The 22,484-nt window shown below is 30.3% G+C and overlaps 4 protein-coding genes and 1 long non-coding RNA gene across 7 annotated transcripts; 2 read left to right on the top strand and 3 right to left on the bottom strand.

Annotated features, from left to right (window-relative positions):
- Positions 1-1,210: 1,210 nt before the first annotated feature.
- Positions 1,211-3,812, bottom strand: mael (germ-plasm component protein maelstrom). The gene is made up of 6 exons (XM_014231154.3): positions 3,714-3,812; positions 3,327-3,478; positions 3,015-3,219; positions 2,799-2,948; positions 2,334-2,728; positions 1,211-2,241 (listed from the first exon to the last, which is right to left on the bottom strand). Exons 1-6 carry the CDS (start codon positions 3,772-3,774, stop codon positions 1,564-1,566), a joined length of 1,641 nt encoding a protein of 546 aa, XP_014086629.1. The 5' UTR covers positions 3,775-3,812; the 3' UTR covers positions 1,211-1,563.
- A 194-nt stretch (positions 3,813-4,006) lies between these two features.
- LOC106615099 (uncharacterized) lies at positions 4,007-5,785 on the bottom strand. Its single transcript, XM_070110757.1, has 2 exons — positions 5,014-5,785; positions 4,007-4,954 (listed from the first exon to the last, which is right to left on the bottom strand). Exons 1-2 carry the CDS (start codon positions 5,661-5,663, stop codon positions 4,192-4,194), a joined length of 1,413 nt encoding a protein of 470 aa, XP_069966858.1. The 5' UTR covers positions 5,664-5,785; the 3' UTR covers positions 4,007-4,191.
- A 499-nt stretch (positions 5,786-6,284) lies between these two features.
- Positions 6,285-11,209, top strand: Naa30A (N(alpha)-acetyltransferase 30 A). Of its 3 annotated transcripts, XR_004979496.2 has the most exons (5): positions 6,285-6,683; positions 6,746-7,967; positions 8,060-8,305; positions 8,400-9,376; positions 9,487-11,209. XR_004979496.2 is itself a non-coding variant. In XM_014231092.3 (4 exons), the coding sequence occupies exons 2-4, from the start codon at positions 6,945-6,947 to the stop codon at positions 8,562-8,564; spliced, it is 1,434 nt and encodes a 477-aa protein (XP_014086567.2). In that variant the 5' UTR covers positions 6,285-6,579; positions 6,746-6,944; the 3' UTR covers positions 8,565-11,209. The 3 variants fall into 3 exon arrangements, 2 of the variants coding, with proteins under 2 accessions (XP_014086567.2, XP_069966857.1); XM_014231092.3 differs by having other exon boundaries at positions 6,285-6,579; positions 8,400-11,209; XM_070110756.1 differs by having other exon boundaries at positions 8,400-11,209.
- A 194-nt stretch (positions 11,210-11,403) lies between these two features.
- Positions 11,404-12,312, bottom strand: LOC118683670 (uncharacterized). Its single transcript, XR_004979497.2, has 2 exons — positions 11,910-12,312; positions 11,404-11,854 (listed from the first exon to the last, which is right to left on the bottom strand). It is a non-coding gene; the product is annotated as an uncharacterized lncRNA (long non-coding RNA).
- Positions 12,313-19,874: 7,562 nt separating this feature from the next.
- Positions 19,875-22,229, top strand: LOC106615076 (uncharacterized). The gene is made up of 2 exons (XM_014231108.3): positions 19,875-20,106; positions 21,494-22,229. Exons 1-2 carry the CDS (start codon positions 20,092-20,094, stop codon positions 21,884-21,886), a joined length of 408 nt encoding a protein of 135 aa, XP_014086583.3. The 5' UTR covers positions 19,875-20,091; the 3' UTR covers positions 21,887-22,229.
- Positions 22,230-22,484: the final 255 nt, after the last annotated feature.

Here is a 22,484-nt window from a genome sequence, read left to right as displayed (position 1 = left end):
TTTTTTATATAGAACTACGAAATTTTTCTTATGCTTTTTATGTTGTTGTTGTAACGGTTATCTTACCTTTTATCACGTCTCCTGCTTAAAAAAATATAAAATTTATGTGTTTTGTTAAATACAAATTTACATAAAAATTAAATACTTTTTTAAATACGTATAAAATTTTTTTTTTTTGTGTTTTTTATTTAAACATTACATTTTTGGAAATTAAAGTATATTGAATTTTTTATGCCATTTTTCTTGCACACTTACGTGCTTAAATACATATGTACATATTTAATAAATGTTAAGATTAGTTTACTATAGTAAAATAAATTTTTTTTATTAACTTTTAATAACAATTTTTAATTTATTTTTTTAATTTTTTTTGTTTTGTTTTTTGTAGTTCTTTTGTACTTTTTTTGTTTTTTTTTTTTATTTCTGTATTCATTTTTTTATTAAACACTTTCAGATTAAAAAATTTGAAATTCTTTATAAAAATTCTTCATATTAATCAAAAAATGTAGTTTTTTACAAAATATTTTTGTTTTATTTCCTTGCTTTATTATACGTTTACAGTTTGCAGGTTAGGTTATGTTCAATCAAGTTGAGTGTTCTAGCTAAATACAAGCTACAAGCTTACTTTGATACCAAAGATTATGGTAATAAATAATATATTTCATTAGAAAAGGCGTAACAAAAATATTTGAAGTAATTACCTCGCATACGCGTTCACTGTTGCATTCCGTGATTTTTGTTTAATTTTTGTAAAACAATTTAAGTGAATTTTAAATTATTTAAAGGTGCAAAGGCGTATAAATAGAATTTAATTTAGAAAAAATAATGCTGTAATTATAACATTTTTGTTGAATTGAATAATAGTTTTTAAACTACTGGGTATTCACATTCATTTATTTCAACAATTCTAAACAATTATTTTTAATTAACCCAACATGTATTTTTGTACTTTCAATCAATTAAAATAAAAAGAAAAACATGACAAAATTTCAAAACTTCTGCAGTGAAAATTAAAAAAAAAAAACGTTAGAATGAAATTAATATAATTATATATAAATGTTGTTGTTTGTTTAAAAATTGCAGCCACTGGTACTAAATAACTCCATACGATCGAAACAGACCTGGTTTGGTAATCAGTCCAGGTAGGTAAATACATACGTATACACTATGCGAACCCACCAAAATAATAGTAATGATTGTACACATTAAATTGCATATGGACGCTTGGGTGCTTTTTATTAAAAAATGATTATCACGTATTCGCTTAAATTATTTTTTAGTCAAGTAATTAAAAAAAAAACGCTTTAACATAAAAAAATTTAAATCGTTTGAAAAACATAGATTAAAGTATTTCCCAAATACATAAAAAAAAAATTGATAAGTATTATATAAGTATTGATAAGTCATTAATATGCACTTTTCACGCAACTCCTATATTTCTACAGTTGTTTGATATATGTATGCATTTCTTGTATATACGTTCCATTTTGATTTTTATATATTATATGTATATTTTGTTTTTATTTTTTATGTGTTTTATTTTCGTGTCAATATATTTTAACACTATTTATTCAAACGTTGGAATAGCTTGCCACGTCCTGATACTGCAGTTAGATCGCTAGTCGAAGATACGTTATTGCGCATTCTGCCACGCCCATAACCGACTGGTGCGGACGACTCAGAGTCAGTGGTCTCATCGCGTGTATAGTTTATATCGAAGTATGAAGTATCCGGTTTTCGTGGTACATTACGCGAACGCAATGTCCACGGATTTATATCAATGGTAGAATCTGGTGAGCTACTATCCATTAACTGCTGTTGTGCAGTGTGTATGCGGCTATTTTTAGCTGGTGCAGAGGAAACCATGAATCCGGGCTTCTTACGCGACGAACCAGCTCCAAGCGTTGGAAAATCATCACCATCGTACGGCCACGAAGAACGATCGGTGTTATTTACACGCGCTGGTGTATATGCCTTTTGATAATCATAGTAAATTGTTCTCTCGGATACGGCTTTGGTAGCGAAAGTGCTTTCACTATTTACTGAAATTTGCGATTCAGTGTCAGCATGTGTGCTTGGAGCTGGATTTATAATGGCGTCTAAATTAGTTGTGGCGGGCACATGACGACCAGGTATCAAATCAACAGCAACTTCGCCACAAAGTGAATCAGAAAACATGTATCCCCAGCGGACTACACATGATTGTGTACAATATTTACTTTTATCAATTTCTTCATGATACTGTTGGTAGAAATTATATTTATATAATTATTTGCACGTGGCATCAATACAAAATGTTTATAGGATTTTTTTAATTAATAGTTTAAACTTACAGCGCAAGCTATGCCAGTTTGATATTCAAAAAAGTCCCTTTCAAAATCAGCATCAGTAATGTAGCTGGAAATTTGTTTATCCGATCCATTTATTTTCATAGCAGATTCTTTGAGTATATACAAGAGATATTGTATAGAATATGTGTCAAATACGATATCTCTAGCGGATACATCGGATTTGAGAAATTCAAAAACAGATTTAACAACTGGTATGAAATCACGGTGAGTATAAATTGGCGGATACTCGCCAGTTTCTGGATCACGTATAAAATCTAATATATTATTATAAACTAAACCTAAATCGGTTTCGCCTTTAGCATTTGGCGGTAACGGTAGCTTATGTGTATTTTCCGAATGATGCTGTGCCTCATATTGTAAACCGTACATTTCAGGTCCTAAATATTCGAATAAAAATTAGTATTTTTTTTTTGTTAGAATTCGAAAGTTGTAGTTAGAGGTGCGTACCAGGATTTATAAAACTATGATATGTGCGGCAAACACCTTCTTGTAATGAATATTTAGCAACAGAAATTTCGGCTGGCACATAACAACCGCTTCCGAGTGACCGTGTGAAATAATTAACCATCACAAAGTAGTACGGTTGTGTTTTCAATTCTATAAAAAAAAAATCAATCAAATTGTATTACAACAAAAATATTTTCGCAAATACAGTTAGCTTACGGTAATTCTTAACGCTGTTTCGCACAATCATCTCGATAGTCCGTTTAATGCGCCGTTCACGCTCCTCGGCATCCTGTCGCTCCCTTTCTACTTCTGAAATGGCCTTACCCGTACATGTAAGTTTTGGTCCTGCGCTAGATTTTAAGCCCATTTTTTCCTGCTTTGCGCGCTCATTATATGGAGCACGCTCCTGCACCGACATTGACTGTATGCAGTATATATAAATTTTATGGTTATAAAAGCTCAGAAGCGTTTAAAGGTGGAGTTTACCAAAGAGCCATAATTTCGCTCAAATTATTAAATTTAACTTACCCCCCATATTCGGCCAGATTCTGTTGTAGCTTCGGACAATGTTAAGTGTTTACCATACTTAGACTTCCAATCCATGGTAAAAATCATAAAACCATTTCTTGATTGTTTTTTCGGCATTTTCTTAATATTCTTACGCGGCAGACAAAAGCTTTCTAAAAATATAGAACTGATAGTAACTTTCAACCAATGTATAATTGAAGTAATCCTCTCAGCTACAGTAAACACTTGTGTACACTTTTTAATAATGCTTTATTTAGCAATAACAGCAAGTGTTTTGTCTGTATATATACATTAACTTAACTTATTTCGCGTTATATAGTATTTAATTATTGCTATCTTTAATCACACTTTAAAAAATAAAACACAATAGCAGACGCTGTAACATACCGCAAGTAATTCCAATTGGTTGACAGTTGGAAATCGTTGAAAGACAGCAGCGGGCTGCCATACTTTTCGGTATTTAAACAAATTATCATAAAACTTAACTGTTCTTAAAACTGTGTATGACGATGGACTTTATCGTGTTTACGAGAAAATCACATAAATCAAAATTATGAAAATGATACCGAGCATATATTTATAAAAAAAATATCTACAATTTGTTATTAATATACCCCTGGAAAGTGTGCTTATCAATCTTTAAATCCAAAACTGTATTATTCTTAAATGATGAAATCAAATAAATTGTTTAAAATTTATTTTAAGCAGAATTAGCGCATCTGTATAACAAATCAAAGATTTACGTTACGTGATTTGTTCTCAGATATTTTCAACGCCTTAAAACATGTATTTATTACGAATCCAATGATAATGATAATTGTGTTCTTTGTGACGGCACAGGCCCTTATTGGCATATAGATTAATATCAAGGGTTTGGTCCGTCTGGTACATCTTCCGGTTCTGGTTTAACAAATACGTCATCATCCTCTTGATCTTCTTTGCTGTTCTCATGCAATAATACATATTCTCGTGTACTAAAGCCAAATTTTATAACATCCTTTTCAATTAATTCATAATATTTCCGCGGCTCAATTTTCTTGTTATTTAAAAAAGTGCCATTCGCAGATTCCAAATCAATCAGATATAGCCGGACACGTTTACCCTGCGTGCCATCTTCGCGTTCGAATGGTACAAGCCGATATTGTAGCGCGGCATGTTGTTTTGAACAACTCGGATGGTCTACAGCTAAATCGGCTACTTTTCGATCTCTTCCAACCAAGAAGCAGCTTTGTCTATGTATATGCAATGTAGGTAGCGCAGTTTCACCTTTGAATGGGTATAGACGCCAACGACGTTTAGGTTTTCGGGCTTCTGGCGGCTCAGCATATTTTACAACTACGCCATTAACTTTATTCGTATCTTCTAATAACGCTCCACTTAGACCGAAATTGGGTTTCTCTTTTTCGACGGGTTCCTCTTTTATTTGTGACGCATCATTTTTATCATCAGCACGTCTACCACCCCACTCATAGTTTTTACTGTCATCGTCGCGTGAGTGCCTGCGATTTGTACGGCCACGTCGAGCGGGTGAGTTTTGTTGTCTAGAGTGTTCTCTGGGTTCCCGTTTAAAACGTTCATGGCCTTGTGATCTATTCTGTTGTTTATCAGTACGAGGACTGCGACTTCGCCTAAATTAAAACATTATTAAATATAATATGCTACCGATGTTCAGCAGTACTTGACTTACCCTTTTCGTTCGTTTTGATGTCCACGATCATCTCTCCAACGTTCCTCTCTATTTCTATTTACATAACGATCCCTGTAGTCATGTCTGTCTGGCAAACGCTCTCTTCCTGCATACTCATTATGTGAACGATTTCCGCGGTCGTTTCGATCTCCGTGTGACCGTACTGCATCACGTTGTGCACTTCTTTCACGCTCTCTACTTTGCCTTTGCCGCTGGCGGCTTCTACTTCTGCTCCGTTGGCGATTTCGCCTCTCAGGACTGTCCCATTTGGAAACATGTGGTTCACCGCCGCTACTTATTTCTTCACGCTCACGACTATGCGTGCGTCGACGTTGCCTACGTTCCTCTGGTTCATCATCATTATGCACACGTTTTGGATTATTTTTTTCACGTCTTTTAGAATGCTTGCCTGTTTTACGCGTTGCAGAGTCTGATAAATCCCTTGCCGGTGTAGAGCTGGAAGTAGTGCTATTTGAATCTTCTGTGTCCAAATTCTTAGATGATCGATTTTTCTTGTTTGAATGTTTTGAACTCTTTTGCTTATGATGTCGGGTTTCTGATTTAGAGTTACATGATTCATTATCACTGCTATCGGATTGCTCCTCATCTTGGCTACGTCTATTCTTTCGAGACTTCTTAGATTTTGGCATTTTTTCTTAAGTATATTTACAATAATTGAAAATGAAAATAAAAATATTTAGCGCCTTTTTTTATCGAACTTGACAGCAATTTTATGAACTTCTCAAATGATAACAAATGCTGTCACCATTGTTGTTATTCTTGTCACCAAGCTGGCGCTAGTTTGGCACAGGGTGGTCTTTTTTAAAAAAAGAGTTGTTAATTCTAAATTAAGAACTGTCATTGACTTTAAAATAGATTTTTAAATAATGCATTTTCACGTAATTATTTAATATGTATGTTATATGAAAATTTTGCAGACATGTAACAGGTTATTGATTTTGTATCAAACAAGCTTTAACTTAGCAGCAATTAACAGCTCTGTTTCATCATTCGCAGCTGTCAAGCTACAACTGCTGATATTGAAAGAGCACCTTGCCATACTTATGTTAAATACTTTACCAAAAAGGTGCTCGTATCATACACTTAATATATTGCATAGTTTATTATTGCTGCAATTTACTAGCTAAAACATATAATGTAAATTTGAATGATTTATTTTATTGTATGTTTTACAAAGTTTTCTAACCAATTGTTATTTATAAATTATATATTTCGTATCAGAATTTTGATGGATTAAGTTATTTGTTATCTGGCAACGTAGAAGTTGTCTTTCACGTTCAACTCGCGAGGAAAGTGAAAATTTTAAAGAACTTACGAAAAACCCAAATTGATAGTAATTTTTATCAAGAAATTTTACATAATAGTTTTAGGGGCTTATTAAGAATATATTTGTAACCTAATTGGAATGCGAGAGTAAAATTTGAGAGCGTCGGTTAGATCAAGGAAGGTGCTGGATGTGATTGACAGAAAGCAGGGCAAGGCAGGGGACAGACATTAGTATTATACGGTGAAGAAGATATTGTCAAAGACGGGTGACTTCGCGAAGTAAGTACTGGGCCGAACTAAAAGAAGATTTTAACCAGTGGCATACATGAAGTTAGTTTTCAAAAATAATTTTAACTTATAGACGACAAATTTAATATTTCGAGGTAAAACTAAACTTAAAAGCAAACGAAATATAGAAAAATGTTTTAACTGTATGAATTTATAGCATATTTAAGCAAGACAAAGTACAAGTGATCAAGGCAGGAAGTGTCAAACAAGTGCTGTGCGGTTAACGACACGAAGAAGTGCTAAGCGATAGAGTTACAACAAATACCAAATAAGGCCAGGACAAAGAATATTGTCATTTTAAGCGCTTAATTTTTGTTTCATACAAAATTTGCGTGCTTGTTCACAAACAAAAAGCAATGGATAATTCCGCAAGTGCCATTGTTGAACAGCAGAAGTTAGCAACAACACAGAAATCAAAGAAAAGGCCGAAGAGTAAAAGGGCAAATGGGAAGGTGCCTGCCAACGGTCCCTCAAATGACAACTTGCCGGATGTTGCTAAGGACGTTAAAAAAGTTACGAATGTTAGTGGTGAAGCAGAAGTCACAGCGAATGGGATTTCAAAAATATTAGAACAACATTTACACATAACAGGAGATGGTCTACAAATAAACGGTACTGTTGGGAAGTGCAGCAGTCATACTGCACAGAATGGGCATCATACACCCGCAACTAATATTGCAAAGAACAGCACGAGGACGGCCAATGTACAAACACAACATCAACGGTCAGCCTTGCAAGAAATATCAACGTCTGGTGCTTTGAAAAAATCAAAAAGTAAAAACAACAAGCAAAAGAACAAAGAAACTAATTTAGAAACTGAAAATAATAAGTCACCACAGACGAGTCATAATAGCAATGGCGAGTCATCTGAATTAATGTACACAAGTCCGACGGAAGCAACGCTCAAACCAACGGAAGCAGAAATGGTGCAATTGAAAAATGGTTTCCATGATTTCGTTAATGAACAAGACGAAACGTTGCATAGTAAAGAAACGCAACAAAAATGCGCAGTCAGTGTTGAAATAACTAAACCCACAACCAACAATACTGAACCGAATATATTAAATGCAGCAACGGCGAGAGGAGTTGCGGCAACTGCAGCGGTATCAATGTCTGACACCAGCTTACAACACAAACAATTGTCCACACCAATAGTGGTACAACAAAATACTATATATGCTAACCCTCCTACTGCAATACACAATACGAACAACACTGCCAAGCAGCACACAGACGATGCGCAGCAAACTGATCAAAGTAACCCTAAGGAAGCGCCGCTAAGCGTATCAACAATGCCCGCACTGGCTGCGACAACCGAATTGGATTTGAGTAATGTGCATATTGAGTATAAGGAATATGAATCTGAGTTGCAAATGCATGTGAGTGAGCGGTTTGTTGTATATATATATTAACAATTTATTGATATTTTGTGTAAAACAGAAATGTATTTAATTGTTTTCTTTTGCTGCAGGATATAATGCGTCTAATACAAGCCGAATTATCGGAGCCTTACTCTATTTATACGTATCGTTATTTCATATACAATTGGCCGAAATTGTGTTTTCTGGCAGCGCATGGCAATGAATATATTGGTGCCATAGTATGTAAGCTTGATATGCACAGAAACGTGAGGCGTGGCTACATAGCAATGTTGGCAGTGCGTAAGGAATATAGGAAACTTAAGATTGGCACAACATTGGTGCAAAAAGCAATTGAGGTAAATTGGAACAAGCGTTTTTTTTTTCATTATTACTTTTACTTTTAATATAATTGACATATTTTTATGCTAATTTCTGCATTGCAATTTTCAGGCTATGCTTGCCGACAATGCTGATGAAGTTGTGCTCGAAACCGAAATGCGTAACGTGCCCGCTTTGCGCTTGTATGAGAACTTGGGGTTTGTTCGTGATAAACGCTTGTTTCGCTATTACTTAAATGGCGTCGATGCGTTGCGTTTAAAATTATGGTTTAGATGAGATTGTGTTTAGTTGAATTTCATTACCACATTGCATGCACACAATATAAATGCATATATATTGAATTATAACATAATAATTTGTATGCGAAGCAAATTCGGTTGAGACATTCTCTTTCACTTTTACATACATACAAATGTTCATGTTTAATTAAAAAAAGGCAAAACAACAAAAAAAGCAAACAAACGTAAATATTATGAAAATCAGAAAAATTATATGAAATATAACCTGCAAATAATTGGTTTCTGTTATAATTTTTTTTTTTAACCGAACTTATAAACAATTGCTGTAAGCACTATAAATATTTGAGCAGAATGTCAAATTTACCGAATTTATGCGTGTTGTTATTTCTAAAAAAAAATTTTTTTTTTCCTTTTGGAATGACATGCGCAGTGGAGCTTTTATATTCAGTCTTAAAGTCTTTTAAGCGGTTGAAGTAAAAGGGAAGCTATTTTTAAGTCAATATAATGCTAGTTTCTGTTGTATGATTATCAGTTGACACATTCAACATATAAAACGAATTGAGTTATTCACGGAAAGTGTTTATTTGTTAAGTGACTTTATTTAATTAAATTAATTTATATTAAGGTCTTTTGCAGCTGATCTTTAAAATTTGATTTTATTATTACATATAATTTACTTTTCATTTATAAGTCACTCAAGTTGACTGAGTTTCTGTTATGGTTTTTATTTATTTTTCTATTAAAAATTATTATTTTGCATTTTAAGTTCTATTTTCATTTGCATACGCAAAAAAATGTCTAGTGCTACTTAAAAAGAAAGCTTTGTAAATAAATAAAAAAATAACAAACGTGAGACATATTTTATTACTTCATTAATATTCTTTCATTTTATAAATAAGTTTTTTATAATTAATTTTTATTTCTAATATAAAAAACAGTTACATGTTGCATACTTTTAGGCGTTTATTTTGTAATAATATCGACGCATACGTGAGGGTGTCAAAACTCCCCCATAATCGGTGATTTTAATTCAAATTCAGAAGAATTTATGAAGTAACATCAATATTAAAAAAAAGTTGGAAGGAAAAGTTCCACCAGAAAGAAATATTGGATCCGCCACTGACTTAAGCAATTATTTATTTGCATGAAATAAAAACAAAATTAAGTAAAAAAATGTAAATCAAAAATGAAAAAAAAACAATATTAATAAAAACAAATAAAATATAACTGCGAACACTTAAAATTATTTGGTTGGAAAACAGAGATACTACATAAAAAATAAGTATAACTAAAATATACTTTATAAATTAAATAAAAGCAGAGATGTTACACAAGCAGAATTTGATTAGTTTCGATGTATGACAAAGAAAGAAATTGTGTGTGTATACATACATACTATATATAATTAAAAAAAATTGTTTCATAGCGACATTTTGCGCATTGTAGAAATTGCACACAACATTGTAAATAAGAAATGTAAAATAACACGCAAAATCATATCTAAAATACGCCTTCTGCAAAGACTTTGTATATACATATGCTTGATTAATAATAATAACTAAGCCGAATTAAGTAGTTTATAAAATTTAATAATTTTGTTTTACACAAATACCCATACCATACATAAACATGCTCTCTTGCGTTTAAATTTCTGATACACATGTAGTCAAGATTATCACATAAATGCATGTTAACACAATCAAAAAACAAAAACAAAAAAAAACATTAATTTTCATTAAAAAATCGTTTAAATTTAAATTAAAATACATAGTTGCATCAAATTTATGGTTATTTTCTAAAATTTTATCGATAGCCACTTATCGGCACAAAATATTGCATATCCCTATTTAAACCGCCATTTTGAAGGAAGTAAATTTGTCAAGGCGGCAGTTGAAGCGTATCCATTTGTTGAAAATTCTTATTAGTTTATTAATTTTTAAGTTTTATTTTATTAATTTTTTGTACAGTTTATCGCGGCATAACAGTGCTTTGAAATACATAAAGAGAATTTAATAAGCAAATATTAAACAGTAAATGTTGGCAATTTGCAACAATACACAAGAACGCTGACCCAGTTATTTTTATAATGACTTGTGATGGAGTAAAGTTACACAACTGCTAATAAAATTTTATTGCTATATAAATTTAACTTATTAAGTACATTTTATATATTTTTATTGCTAATTAAAAAATAAAAAGCTTTTGCGAGCATTGGGCACTTTATTCCAAAGAGCCTTAAGCTGAGACACCTGAAACAGAAATTTATTTATTTATTATTTATTAATATTCTCTGGTAATAGTAAGGTTAAGTGTAATCAAATAAGAAAAATTATTAATTGGTATAAAATGTAATAATATGAAAAGCATAAAAGTGAAGAAAACTCTTTATATAAGTGAATCAAACGAAAAAAAATATATATATATTTATTTAGCAAACAATTAATATGTAAGTTCAATCTTTTATAGCAATGTAAAATTAGTTGGCATTAGGAAATAATTGTGCATATTGAAAAAATAAAATAAACGCAAATATATAGTATCATGTGTATGTACCAAGATGTAATAAGATAAATGTGCATATATACACCCCTACTAAAAAGTGCGCTAAATATTTAATGCAATAAGTGTAAGAAAAGAAAAGAAGTGTTGATAATGATAATAAATTAAGCAATGATTACAAATATTGATAGCTTAATGCCGTTTAAGTTACAATCAGGTGAGTTACACGTTTTGTTAATAATAATAAATATTTTTTATTTAAGTTTTTTGTTTTTGTATTATATTTTTTACATTTCAAACAATGTAGTTGAGCTATTTTCAAATTTTTCTGTTTTAAAATATGTGTGTATTTAGTAAGTAAAGTAAAGCTTCATTAGTTAAATTGAACTATTTTTAGAATATTTTTATTTATATGAATTCACAATTATTTCATTGAAAAATAGAATACATTTGGTTATAAAAAACTGCAATAAATTACATATTAAAAATTTAGAACATTTTTTTTTTAAACCATTTTAAAAATGAATTTGAAAACATTTTATTCAAAGGTCTACTTATTCAATGAAGTATTGGCGGTATAATTATTTGCACTTGAGTATGTCATGCTCAAAATCATATTTCATCATAGTTAATTAAATCACCAATTGCAAACAAGCAGGAAAGCTGAATTGAAACAAAAAAATGTGATACTTATAATTATTTCTTATAATATCACACGTCATTCATTCATCTTGCCGTTTGAATTTTTTTCGCCAATGGTAAGAATACGTCCATTCAGTTATAAGCCACATATTATATATTGCTTCGTTCAACATTAAATGGATAAAACTGAAAGTATACTGATATAAACACTTAATACCAGAGAATGTTCATTCAAACATACCTTTGTCTAGAAATTTTTGAATGGGTTATAGCATTGTACACGAACACTACCAGCACTTTTTGAACCACCCAACACAAAAACATATCATCCTTTTGCTATTGTCCACTGTAAAGGGTTGAGTTTTGCTAATGGTAATATACTTGAAAAAATGCTTTCTCTTTATTTTTTATATATTTATAACTATTTAAAATATTTTGCTTAAAACAAAATTAGTCTAGCTTAGAATGTGTTACGTATCTCGCTATTGTTTATGCCTGAAATCAACGATGAGGTCATATACTGAAACGAAAAATATTTAAGCGTATCCTTTTGTTTTCATTTGTATTGTATTTGAACAGCATATTTGCAAAATAAACTAAATTTCTTATTCCACAAAGGAAGCCCATAACAATATAAACAAAAACAGCTGTTGTAAATAATGCCATTAATTTATCGTTGCTATCGATAAGTTTTCTTACAAGAAGCTATTTAATTCAATACTTAAATGACAACAATTATACACTTACGCATTAGCAAACATTTTATTTAAAATTATCGAATTTTTTAATTTGACCGCCCATAAACAACACGAAAGTTTGTACATTATTCGCTAGTGCATATTTAATTATTTGCAAACAAATTTAGCAATGTTACCAGAATTCATAAAAAGCGAAACTAAAACAATTATCAATATATTTTTAAACAGGAAACAGCATACGAAAGCTGTTGCGGATCTTCTTTTACATATTTGCCGGCGTTACGTTTAAATACGTATGATTAATTGAATTGAAACGTATGCATTTTTTTTATAATAAAAATAATATAATAATAATAACAATTAAAAGAAATATTGTAATTCATTAATAAATTTACATATAATTTTTATTACAATGCATTAAAAAAAAAATAAAATAAAAATAATATTAATAAAAAATATATATTATTTCTACAAGTTTTTTTTTGTTATAGGCTAATTTTTCATATCGTTTTCTACAACTAAAAAATCACTCGTATTGGTATTTTTATGATTTATAGCGGAAGTTTATGCATGAAAAATCGCGCTTTTCATTTTCATTATGCCACTGACCTGAATTTGAATTTCATATCAAATTTAAACAAAAATGCAAAAAACATGCGATACATGAGCCTACATACAATTAAATCCATACGGTATCAATACTTCCTACCCAGCAATGGTAGCTGTACGTGCCTGCTCAAACAATCAGCTCATCAATACAAATACATACTAATATGTACATACGCATCATATATTTATATATGCAGGTGATTCGTTTAATCGTACGTATAACCCCAGTGTCTGCGCAAATATGTGCCATATTTGATTTCCCGATTGATTTTATTGCAAAATTGTATTTTAAAAGTTGAAGCTGGTATATTTTGATAGCAAATGTAGATCTCTTATTTGCTAGTTACGTATGCACGTAATGTAACTACTTATGTTATATTTATGTTTCGCAATAAATAAAACTGTCTAAGCGCATTCTTTTTATCGGGAACTCGATAGATTTGGCAATCTCTGTAAAACTAATTTAAATTTAATTTAACAGCTAAAAAGTTTTATAGTATTAAACCTAATTTAAGTCGCTGTGTTCAATTTTACGTATCAATTGAAATGAGAGAATACAGTGTCTATTCTACAGCTGTGCATATTCGGCATTTTTATGTTGATTACACACATTACAATGGTTAGTGCATGGCGCAATAGCTGCTGTGTATATTGTTTTTGTATATAGGAAAATGTCTTTACATATTGCGTTTTTTGCTAATTCGTAAATATTTGCGCTATTATTTTAAATTATTGTATTATCCCACTGGCTAAAGTAAATCGAGTGTGATAGCGTAAAATATATACTTATATGGTATATGAACTCACGCGATGGCCTATTGGAATTTCTTTGTGCGAAATTGTTATGGCAAGCAAAAAAAATGTTTGTGATTTGCTCAATCGTAACAAAAATGTTTTTTTGTAAACAATCAAAAAAAATAATAATAATAAAAAATAAGGAATATAAATCAAAAGCTTGAAATAATTGTGATATGTTCAAAAGTAACAAACATATTTTTTTATTTAAAAAAAAAATACAAACAAAAATATAAATAAAAAAATTAAAAATTTGAAATTCAAAAACTTAATCAGCTTACAAATTTTGACATATATAGAGCCGTACCAATTTTTAGAAAGTATGAATAAACATAATGACAAGTTTTCACATAGACAAGTACAATATAAACTCAATTTTATCCTGATTGTTTGTATGTATATAGTTTCTCATATTTAGTATAGGCGCGAACTTATTTTTTTAATTGGTCATTAAAATAAAATATAACAAAAACTAAAACATTCATTTAACCGCTGCCCAATTTACCTATTACGTAGCCAAATCGCTTGAATAATTGTGGGCATAACATGCAAACATTTTAATTACTATAACTGAGTTATGAAACTTGAACAAAAGGATGGTTGTTGACTACTCGCCACTGACAGCTGACTGCCGGTTTGTTGGTTGTCCGTTGTGAAATGGTGAAATGTGACGTTAAAACTTAAAAATTTGCACTCACTTATGCCTTTGAGTGGGAAACATTTTTTCCGCCGTCAAAAACGTAAAACAAATGGCAGACCCATAAATGTACATATGAACATGCATTTTCCAGCTGATTGGTTTATTGTGTACGTCTTGCCACTCGGAGCTGCTGACTACAAAAAAAGAAGTATGGTGTGTGTTTTTATGGAAATTTCGTAAAATTTTTTATGTAGTGTATTTTTTTTACAAAATTCGGTGTAAAGTCATAAAATAAAAGCTATCAAAGTTTTTTCTCAACCGAAAATAGTGGAAAACGCGCTGATTCGCCTTCAAATATGTGTAGAGGAACCAGCATTTTTGTAGTTTGTTAAACATTTTTTTTAATTCCCTTTAGCGCACCTAAACTTTACTGTGCGCGTCCTTTCTACTTCTCTTCCACCAACTACATGCAAGTTAGCCAGCTTTCAAAGCCTATTATTTCAGCTAAAACAGTTCAGCAAAGGCTCTGGCGGCATGCTTGTAAGCTTTGCTATCTTTCTAAGTGATCTCATAACAACGCTGTTAAATGCCTCACTTCTTTCTGTCAGATGCTTACTTTCCTATAAATTGCTATGCACGCATAAATCTCTAGCACAAGCAGTGGCAGCACATATGCAGCTATGCGCAACAATTTAGAGCAATAGCAATTTTGTCTTTGCATAAATAGAAAAAATAAAATGAAGTAAAAATTGATGTTTTCGCGCATGAAAATAAATTGCAAAAATCGAAAAAACAAATATGTCAATTTAAATTGGCCGCTTGACAGATGCAAACTTATCGACAACATAACAGCACATGCGGAAGTTTGCTTCAATGTAAATGAAGTCAAAAACAAACAGCTTGCAAAATAAACAAAACAATACATTAATTTCGACTGCACCGAAGCTATAGCACTCTTTACAGTTTTTAGCGCTGCCTTGCACAATAATCTATGCCAAATTTCATGCAGATAACTTATCAAATGAAAAAGTTTTCCATAAAAGAGTTTCTTTTTGAACGGTTAATTTGTATGACAACTATATGCTTTACGAAGACTTGATTTTGAACGGTCAATTTGTATGGCAACTATATGTTATATCGGTTCGACATCAGCTGTTCTGATAAATGTGAGACATATTGGAGAGAAGATTTCGGTACCATACCTCAAAAACTGACTGCAAGACAGATGGGCGTACAAACGGACATGGCTAAGTCGACTAAACTCGTCACACCGAATATTTATACCTATGTGTAAGTATATGGTACTTCCCAGGGTCTCCCACGTTTCCTTCTGGGTGTTACAAACTTTTTGTCAAACTTAATATATATTGTTCAGGGTGTAAATATATTAATAAAGTATATACAGGCCATACTACCAATAAATAGTGTAAGCAATTTGTATGCTTTTGCTAAAGTGACGTCACTGAAACGGTTGTCATTGTATAATTCTTGCATTTGAACTATGTATGTCTCCCCATGGCTTTAGCACCTACATGCTTTATAAGTCGTCATGATAGCATCAGTTATTTGAGAGTATTAGCATTTTGACATTATACCACTCAATCGAATTTGAAAAAATTTCCTGAAATTAAAAAAATCAATATTGTTTTTGAAAAGTTTTGCTGATTTATTTTGTTGCACTACTTTTGTAAAAACTTCGGTTTTTTTTCTTTTTTTATAAAAACTTATATATTTTACAAAATCGTATGGTGTGAACGTGGTGTAAGCTTTAGATTACTTTACTTTTGAACATTTCGACATGAATGGACATAAATCTGCACTAAGTGATACCCACAAATAAGGCCCATATATTGTGGAGCGCTCCATTTTTTATGAAGGGTTATTAAGAGCAACAATGTGCAATTTTTGACAGTTGCGCAAGTAGTACGAAAACATAGATGCATAATATGTACAAATGTATTTTGCGTCAACAAGTGAATGGAGAATGTGTCAAAGCAAGTTGGTTGGTTGGAAAATTATAATGACAAGATAATAAAACACATATAAAGATAGTGTGCAAATCTGGACCACTGCCAATAGATGAATGGTAACGGCGCGCTTTTACAGCGTTGTTGAGTTAAAGAGCAGGAAAGCTATACAAATGATAATTAAAGTTAAACCAAGCTAGTTTAATTGGCGCATTGTTAATTTATTGCGGAGTTGCTTACTTTTTTTAAATTGTCAAAAAATTATATTAAAAATTGGTGAATGTAAATATTAAAAAAATTTCAATAAATAATACCAAAAATCAAAAAGAAAAAAAAGATAAAGAAATAATAAAATATAAATAATAAATTTTTTTGTTATTTTTGCTCATTTTAAATTTAACGCAAACGAAGCGTAAGCATTTAAAAAAAAATTTATAAATAAATAAGAGTTCTTAAAGTTTTAATTTTTTGAAAAAAATTATTAACTAAAATTTTCGTACATACTTATTGTACATTTATGTCTTTATAAATGAACTTAAAATTAAAAAATCTTGTAAATGTATTTAAGCTTTTTAATGGTTTTTTATATGCGATTTGATGCACCTTCATGGCAATTTAACGAGACATTTACAAAAATTATAAATTTGTAAAAAAAAATTATGAAAAAATATCCATGTTAAAAGTAAAAACTTTTTTAAGAGTAAAAACTATTTGTTCAAAAAAAAAATTTTTTTTGTTTTTTTTTAGAAAAATGTCAGAAAAAATATTTATTTTACATTTTCTAAATTTTAATTTTTTTTATTTTCCTAAAAAACTAGTTAAAAAAATATTTTTTTCTTAAACGACAAATTTACAAAAGTAATGAATTTGAAATTTTAAAAAAAATTCAAAATTGAAAATAATTTAAAAAAAAATTAAAAACCCAGAAATTTTTTCCTCAAAAAAATTAAAAAAATTAAATTTTTTTAAATATGAATATTTTTTTAAGATCGAATTTACACTAAAAAATACACACTTTTTACTCTCAAACGACACTTAATTGGCAGCAACACTTGTACCGTTAAATGAGTGCTAATGCCGCGTCGCAAAAATATTATGTAAGATTTAATAACATCATGGATAAACGTACGTATGCAAATTGATATGTAATTTAGAATTCTATAATACTAGACTGAGACTGGAAAATTGGTTGGATTATTAAAAACTGTTGGGAAAAGTAGAAAGTGAGCCACGCCGTTATATAACGGTAGCAATCTATGTAAATCTTAGGTATATAGTGCATAAAATATGTAAATGTCTATATTAAAAATCTATGAAATTTTTTATTTACTTTGTAATGTGTCCATACATCCATGGACCAGTTGACAAATTCCAATGACCGAATATATGCACACATAGTATTATATATATTGCGTAGACCACGCATGCGCACAATTTGTTACCTTGCACTTGTGGTGCGTGTCAGTTAACGACGCATGCGCATATATTTAATTGCAAAAATATTTAGTTGTGATAATTAAACTTGAATTTCTTGATTTTTAGTTTCTATTTTCATTTGCTTCTCATCAAGTTCGCTTCATCTTGCATTTTTTATGTTTTTCTCAGTAATCTGTTGAGGTTTTCTGATAACTGTTCATTAAATTGTCATTACCACCTGTCATAGCTCATAAAGTTTTTGTATTGTTTCATTATCAACATTTTTCAAATGGTCACTGCTGTTTTTGGTCATTATTATTGCTGTCATTGTTGGGCTGGTACGGTGCGTATGCGTAACATTTACGGTAAAATTTAGAGTTTTAAGAGGCATTACATTTGAGAGCTTCAGATTCCGATGATGCCGGTGGCGAAATACCCTTTTACATTTTTGTTTTCATAATACACACCTATATAATATTTACAATACAGAAAGCTTCACCAATAAACGCTGCCAAACGGCTGAGCTTTTTCTTACAGCTTTCCATTTTGATGCTTTTGAGGTTGCTCTTAATTAGCGCGTAGTGTTGTATGAAGAGTTAAGCATTTAAACTTAATTTTTTCATTCCTTCTGAGTGGTCTTACGCCACCAATTAAAAGCACTAAAGCTCAACTAGTCACTTTTATTTATATTTTTTTATAATTATTTTATTAATTCGTTTCTGACGCTTTGAGATTTGTGATGATTAAAGCTTTTTAGCTCCATCAGTCAACGTATGAGGTTAAATTTTTTATTTTTTTATTGGTTGTATCACTTTAATCCGTTTTTTGGTGAAGCTTTTATATATCTCCAAGATAGTATGGGATTTATTTGGTTTAATTATATCCTAGTTACTTTGTGATTTTATTACCGCGAGTGAGCTTTAAAGCTTTTTAGCAAGGATAGGTTATTTAGAGTTTTCTCCGATCTGTTATATTTCATTTGATTTTATTTGCTTTGGGAATCTTTTTACATTTATTATTATTCCTCTCTGCTTTATAATGAAGTAGAGCTTTTGTGCTTTTGGGGTATATTTTTCTATTGCATACAGTTAAATCAGCCTATTTGGCCATCATACGGTAATTTTTTCTTAATATTCCTCTCTCTCTCTCCCCTCTCCTCTAGCTCCCTTGATCTACAGTGTTTCGTAAGCGCCTGCAGAGAGTAAACGTGATTTTTTTTCAGCCTTACTTACTTTCGTTGACATGTTTTCCAGTTTTTTCTTCTGTAACGTCATTCCTTTCGAGCAAGTGGCTTTTTTTTTGGTTTTTTTTTTCAATGGTTTTGGTACCCTTGACAGTTTTTTTTCTATAAGAACCCTGCTTACTCTTTTATAGATAATTTTTTTGTTTAACGGTTTTTTTTGTTGTTCTTGTGATTTTTTTTCGATGATATGCTATAAAATGAATACTTTGCCGAGCCATTTGACATTAAATGCAATAACGGTATGCTCTTCTCCGCCCCCGTTTTTAACTAACCGTGTAACGAAGCTGCTCGCGTTGTTTAAGCGTTGCGATTTCTTGCACGTGTTGCAAAAAAAAGGAGTACTTTGAGGAGCTTGGAAATATTTTAAAAGATTATTTAAACGAATTTAGTTTGTAATTTACCAATTGCGACTTGTTGGATATTAACTAGTGAAAAGCTTAAGAAAGTAGCTGTCATAAATAACTGTTTAACAACAACATAAGCGCTTAAGCGTTTAAAACTAAATAATAGAAAAGGAAATTGGCTGGGAAAATTGAATGCAGCGAGTTCGTTAGCTTTACGCTAACCCCGCATACTGCTATTGTTGTTCATATTCAATTTGTTGTTTTTATTTTGTTGCTGATACTACTCTTTTACATTTTTTTCCAGCCTGTTATTTGTTGTTAACGCCACCGTTAAATACAAAACCGGGTGCCGATCGCTTCACCAGTTCGCCAGTACGCGCACGATTTTCCTTTAAATTTTGAAATGTTGTTGTTGTTTTTGTTGTTTAGCTGTGGCTCAGCGGCGCATGCCAAATGGTATAAATCGTATCTGGTAAGCGCACATTGGCCACATTCAGTACGCTAAGCTGCCACGGTTAACAACGTCTCTTCGAGTTCGAGTGTTGCGACGAAAGTGTGTGTGTAAACAAGCAAAGTGCAGGCAAATAGAAAAAAAATAAAATATATGTAAACAAAAGTCCTTGACGGACGTTCGCTTAATACCGTGCATTTGTGTGGGTGTGCGCTCACGTGGCTGCTGTTAGCTGTTAATTTCGAGAAGTGTTCTGCAAAATGCTGAAATTTATCGTAAGAATTGAAGTGAAAATTATTTGAAAAAAAAGCAATAAAACATATACTTAAAAACTTAAGTCACACAATTATTTTATTTTCAATAATTCAAAAACAGAATTTATAAAAGAAGAATCATAATATAATTGATTAAAATCAATAAAGTAAATATTTTGTTTAGTTTATTAAAGTTTTTTAATAAATCTTGACAAAAACGAAAAAATAAAAAATATTAATGAATAAAATAAGTAATGAAAAAAATTTTTTTTTGATAATGCTTTGGAATTCAATTTTTTAATTCGAAAACGTAAAAAAATATATTAACAACATGTGCTTATATTAAGTTTTGCTATGAATATGAATTTCAGATAAAAGATATAGAAATAATAGTGATTAAAATATATTATGTAAATATTTTATTATTGGAAAATGTTTTTTTAATTCGAAATTACAAAAAAAATGTTTTGAATATATTCTATTGTTTTTTTTTCCCAAGTATATGGATTTTTATGACAAATTTTGAAAAATAGTAATCAAAATTTTAAATAAATAATTAAGAAACAATTTAAAAATATAAAGAATAATAACTAAATTCAATAAATCTAAAAAAAAAATTAATAAAGAAAAATATAAATAATAATAATAATATTTTTATTTAATAAATATTTTAATTTCTGAAAATGCCTTTAAAAACTATTTTTTTGATTCGATAACACACAAAAACATGATAAACATACATACAAACAAACACAAATATGAGAATTTTTAATATAAATCTTAAAAACTATTAGTAAAAAAAATAATAATGAAATTCAATAATGTAAATTATTTCTTATAAAATTTTTTATTAAATCGATAAAAAATTATAAAAATAATAAATAATAATACCAATAATAACTGAAATCAGTAATGTAAATATTTTATTCTTTGACTTATTAGTTTTTTTGTAATTCTTTTAATTTGAAAACCTACAATAAATATTCAATATTTGCTATTATTATTTGTTTGTCAAATATAGCAATTTTTAATATAAATTTTGAAAGGAAAAATTACTTTAAAAAAATTTTAAATACAATAATATAATAATAATCATAATAATTAAATTGAATAATGTAAATATTTAGCTACATGAATTTTTATTATAAGTCTAAAAAAAATAGTTTAGAAAAAAATAATTATTATAAACAATGTAAATATTTTATTATTTGAAAATGCTTTAGAAATTATTATTTTTAATTATGAATGCTTTTTCTAAAAAAAATTCACGCCAGCAATTTCACCACTTTATTAAAATATTTTTATTACGACATTTATATATTTGGGATTTTTATTATTAATAAAAAGCTCACATACTCATTCCCCTTCTACTTGCCACTTAAATTCTCATGATAAAATTTCCTTACAGTTACTTTCTTTTGCTTGTTTGCTAACCTTGGCAACAGCTTTGAAAATACACGACTTCGAGCATCACGAGTACGAGCATCACAAGGAACCTGAGGAATCGGAGCACCATCATGAAGTGGAACACAAACATGCCACTTCACATCAAAGTGTCAAATTCCATCATTTCCATCCGGTACCGGTCTATATCAAGGACAAACACTTGCTCAAGAATCCCATCGAAATTGGCGGTACTAAGCAGAAATTAAAAATTTTACATCCCAAAACTGAGCACAGCCACAATTACGGTTTGGTTTTGGAAGAAGAGAGCGAGTCACATATCCACGAGCACGGACATCACGAAATCGAACATCATGAACCACATCTGGAACACTACGAACACTATCATCACGAATAAGACGAAGAGAGAGAGAGAGAGAGGGAGAGAGAGAGAGAAAGAAACGAGTTGAGTAAAGCTTAAGAAAAGCACTGAAAGCCGCAATCGTTTGCTTTTAGTGATCTAAAATTGGTAGTTTGACCTTGGTTTTCATAGCAGTGCCGCCAAATTTTTAGTAAATGTTGTGGTTAATTTTGAAACTTTTTATACAATGGTCACACTTGTTGCAAATGGAGCGCATTCACTAATTATTATAGAACAATTAACTCGTATTTTTAAATGTGTATATTGTTTAAATAGAAGACTGAGCATTCGAATGCTCGTCAATTGTAAATTAAATAAAAAGAGTGTTTCATAAGGAAAATATTATTAGTTCAGTCGACTCGGCGTGAATTTGCTACGTTAAAAGATCTCGGCGGTATTTATAATTATAACGCAAGCTTTTTTACAAGCTCTATAAGGACTTAAGCAACACTTCCAATAATTTGGACCAACATTTAATATTTGCTCCTAGTAAGGTTTCTAATGTTTCGATACCAGGTTTTCTAGCTAGTCCATGTAAATATAACTAAAAATCTCGTTACTAATCATCGATATCAACCAGGTCTAGATATTCTAA

The sequence above is a fragment of the Bactrocera oleae genome, chromosome 5 (genome assembly GCF_042242935.1).
Source record: "Bactrocera oleae isolate idBacOlea1 chromosome 5, idBacOlea1, whole genome shotgun sequence".
Taxonomy (NCBI): domain Eukaryota; kingdom Metazoa; phylum Arthropoda; class Insecta; order Diptera; family Tephritidae; genus Bactrocera; species Bactrocera oleae.
This window is presented reverse-complemented; position numbering and strand designations above follow the sequence as displayed.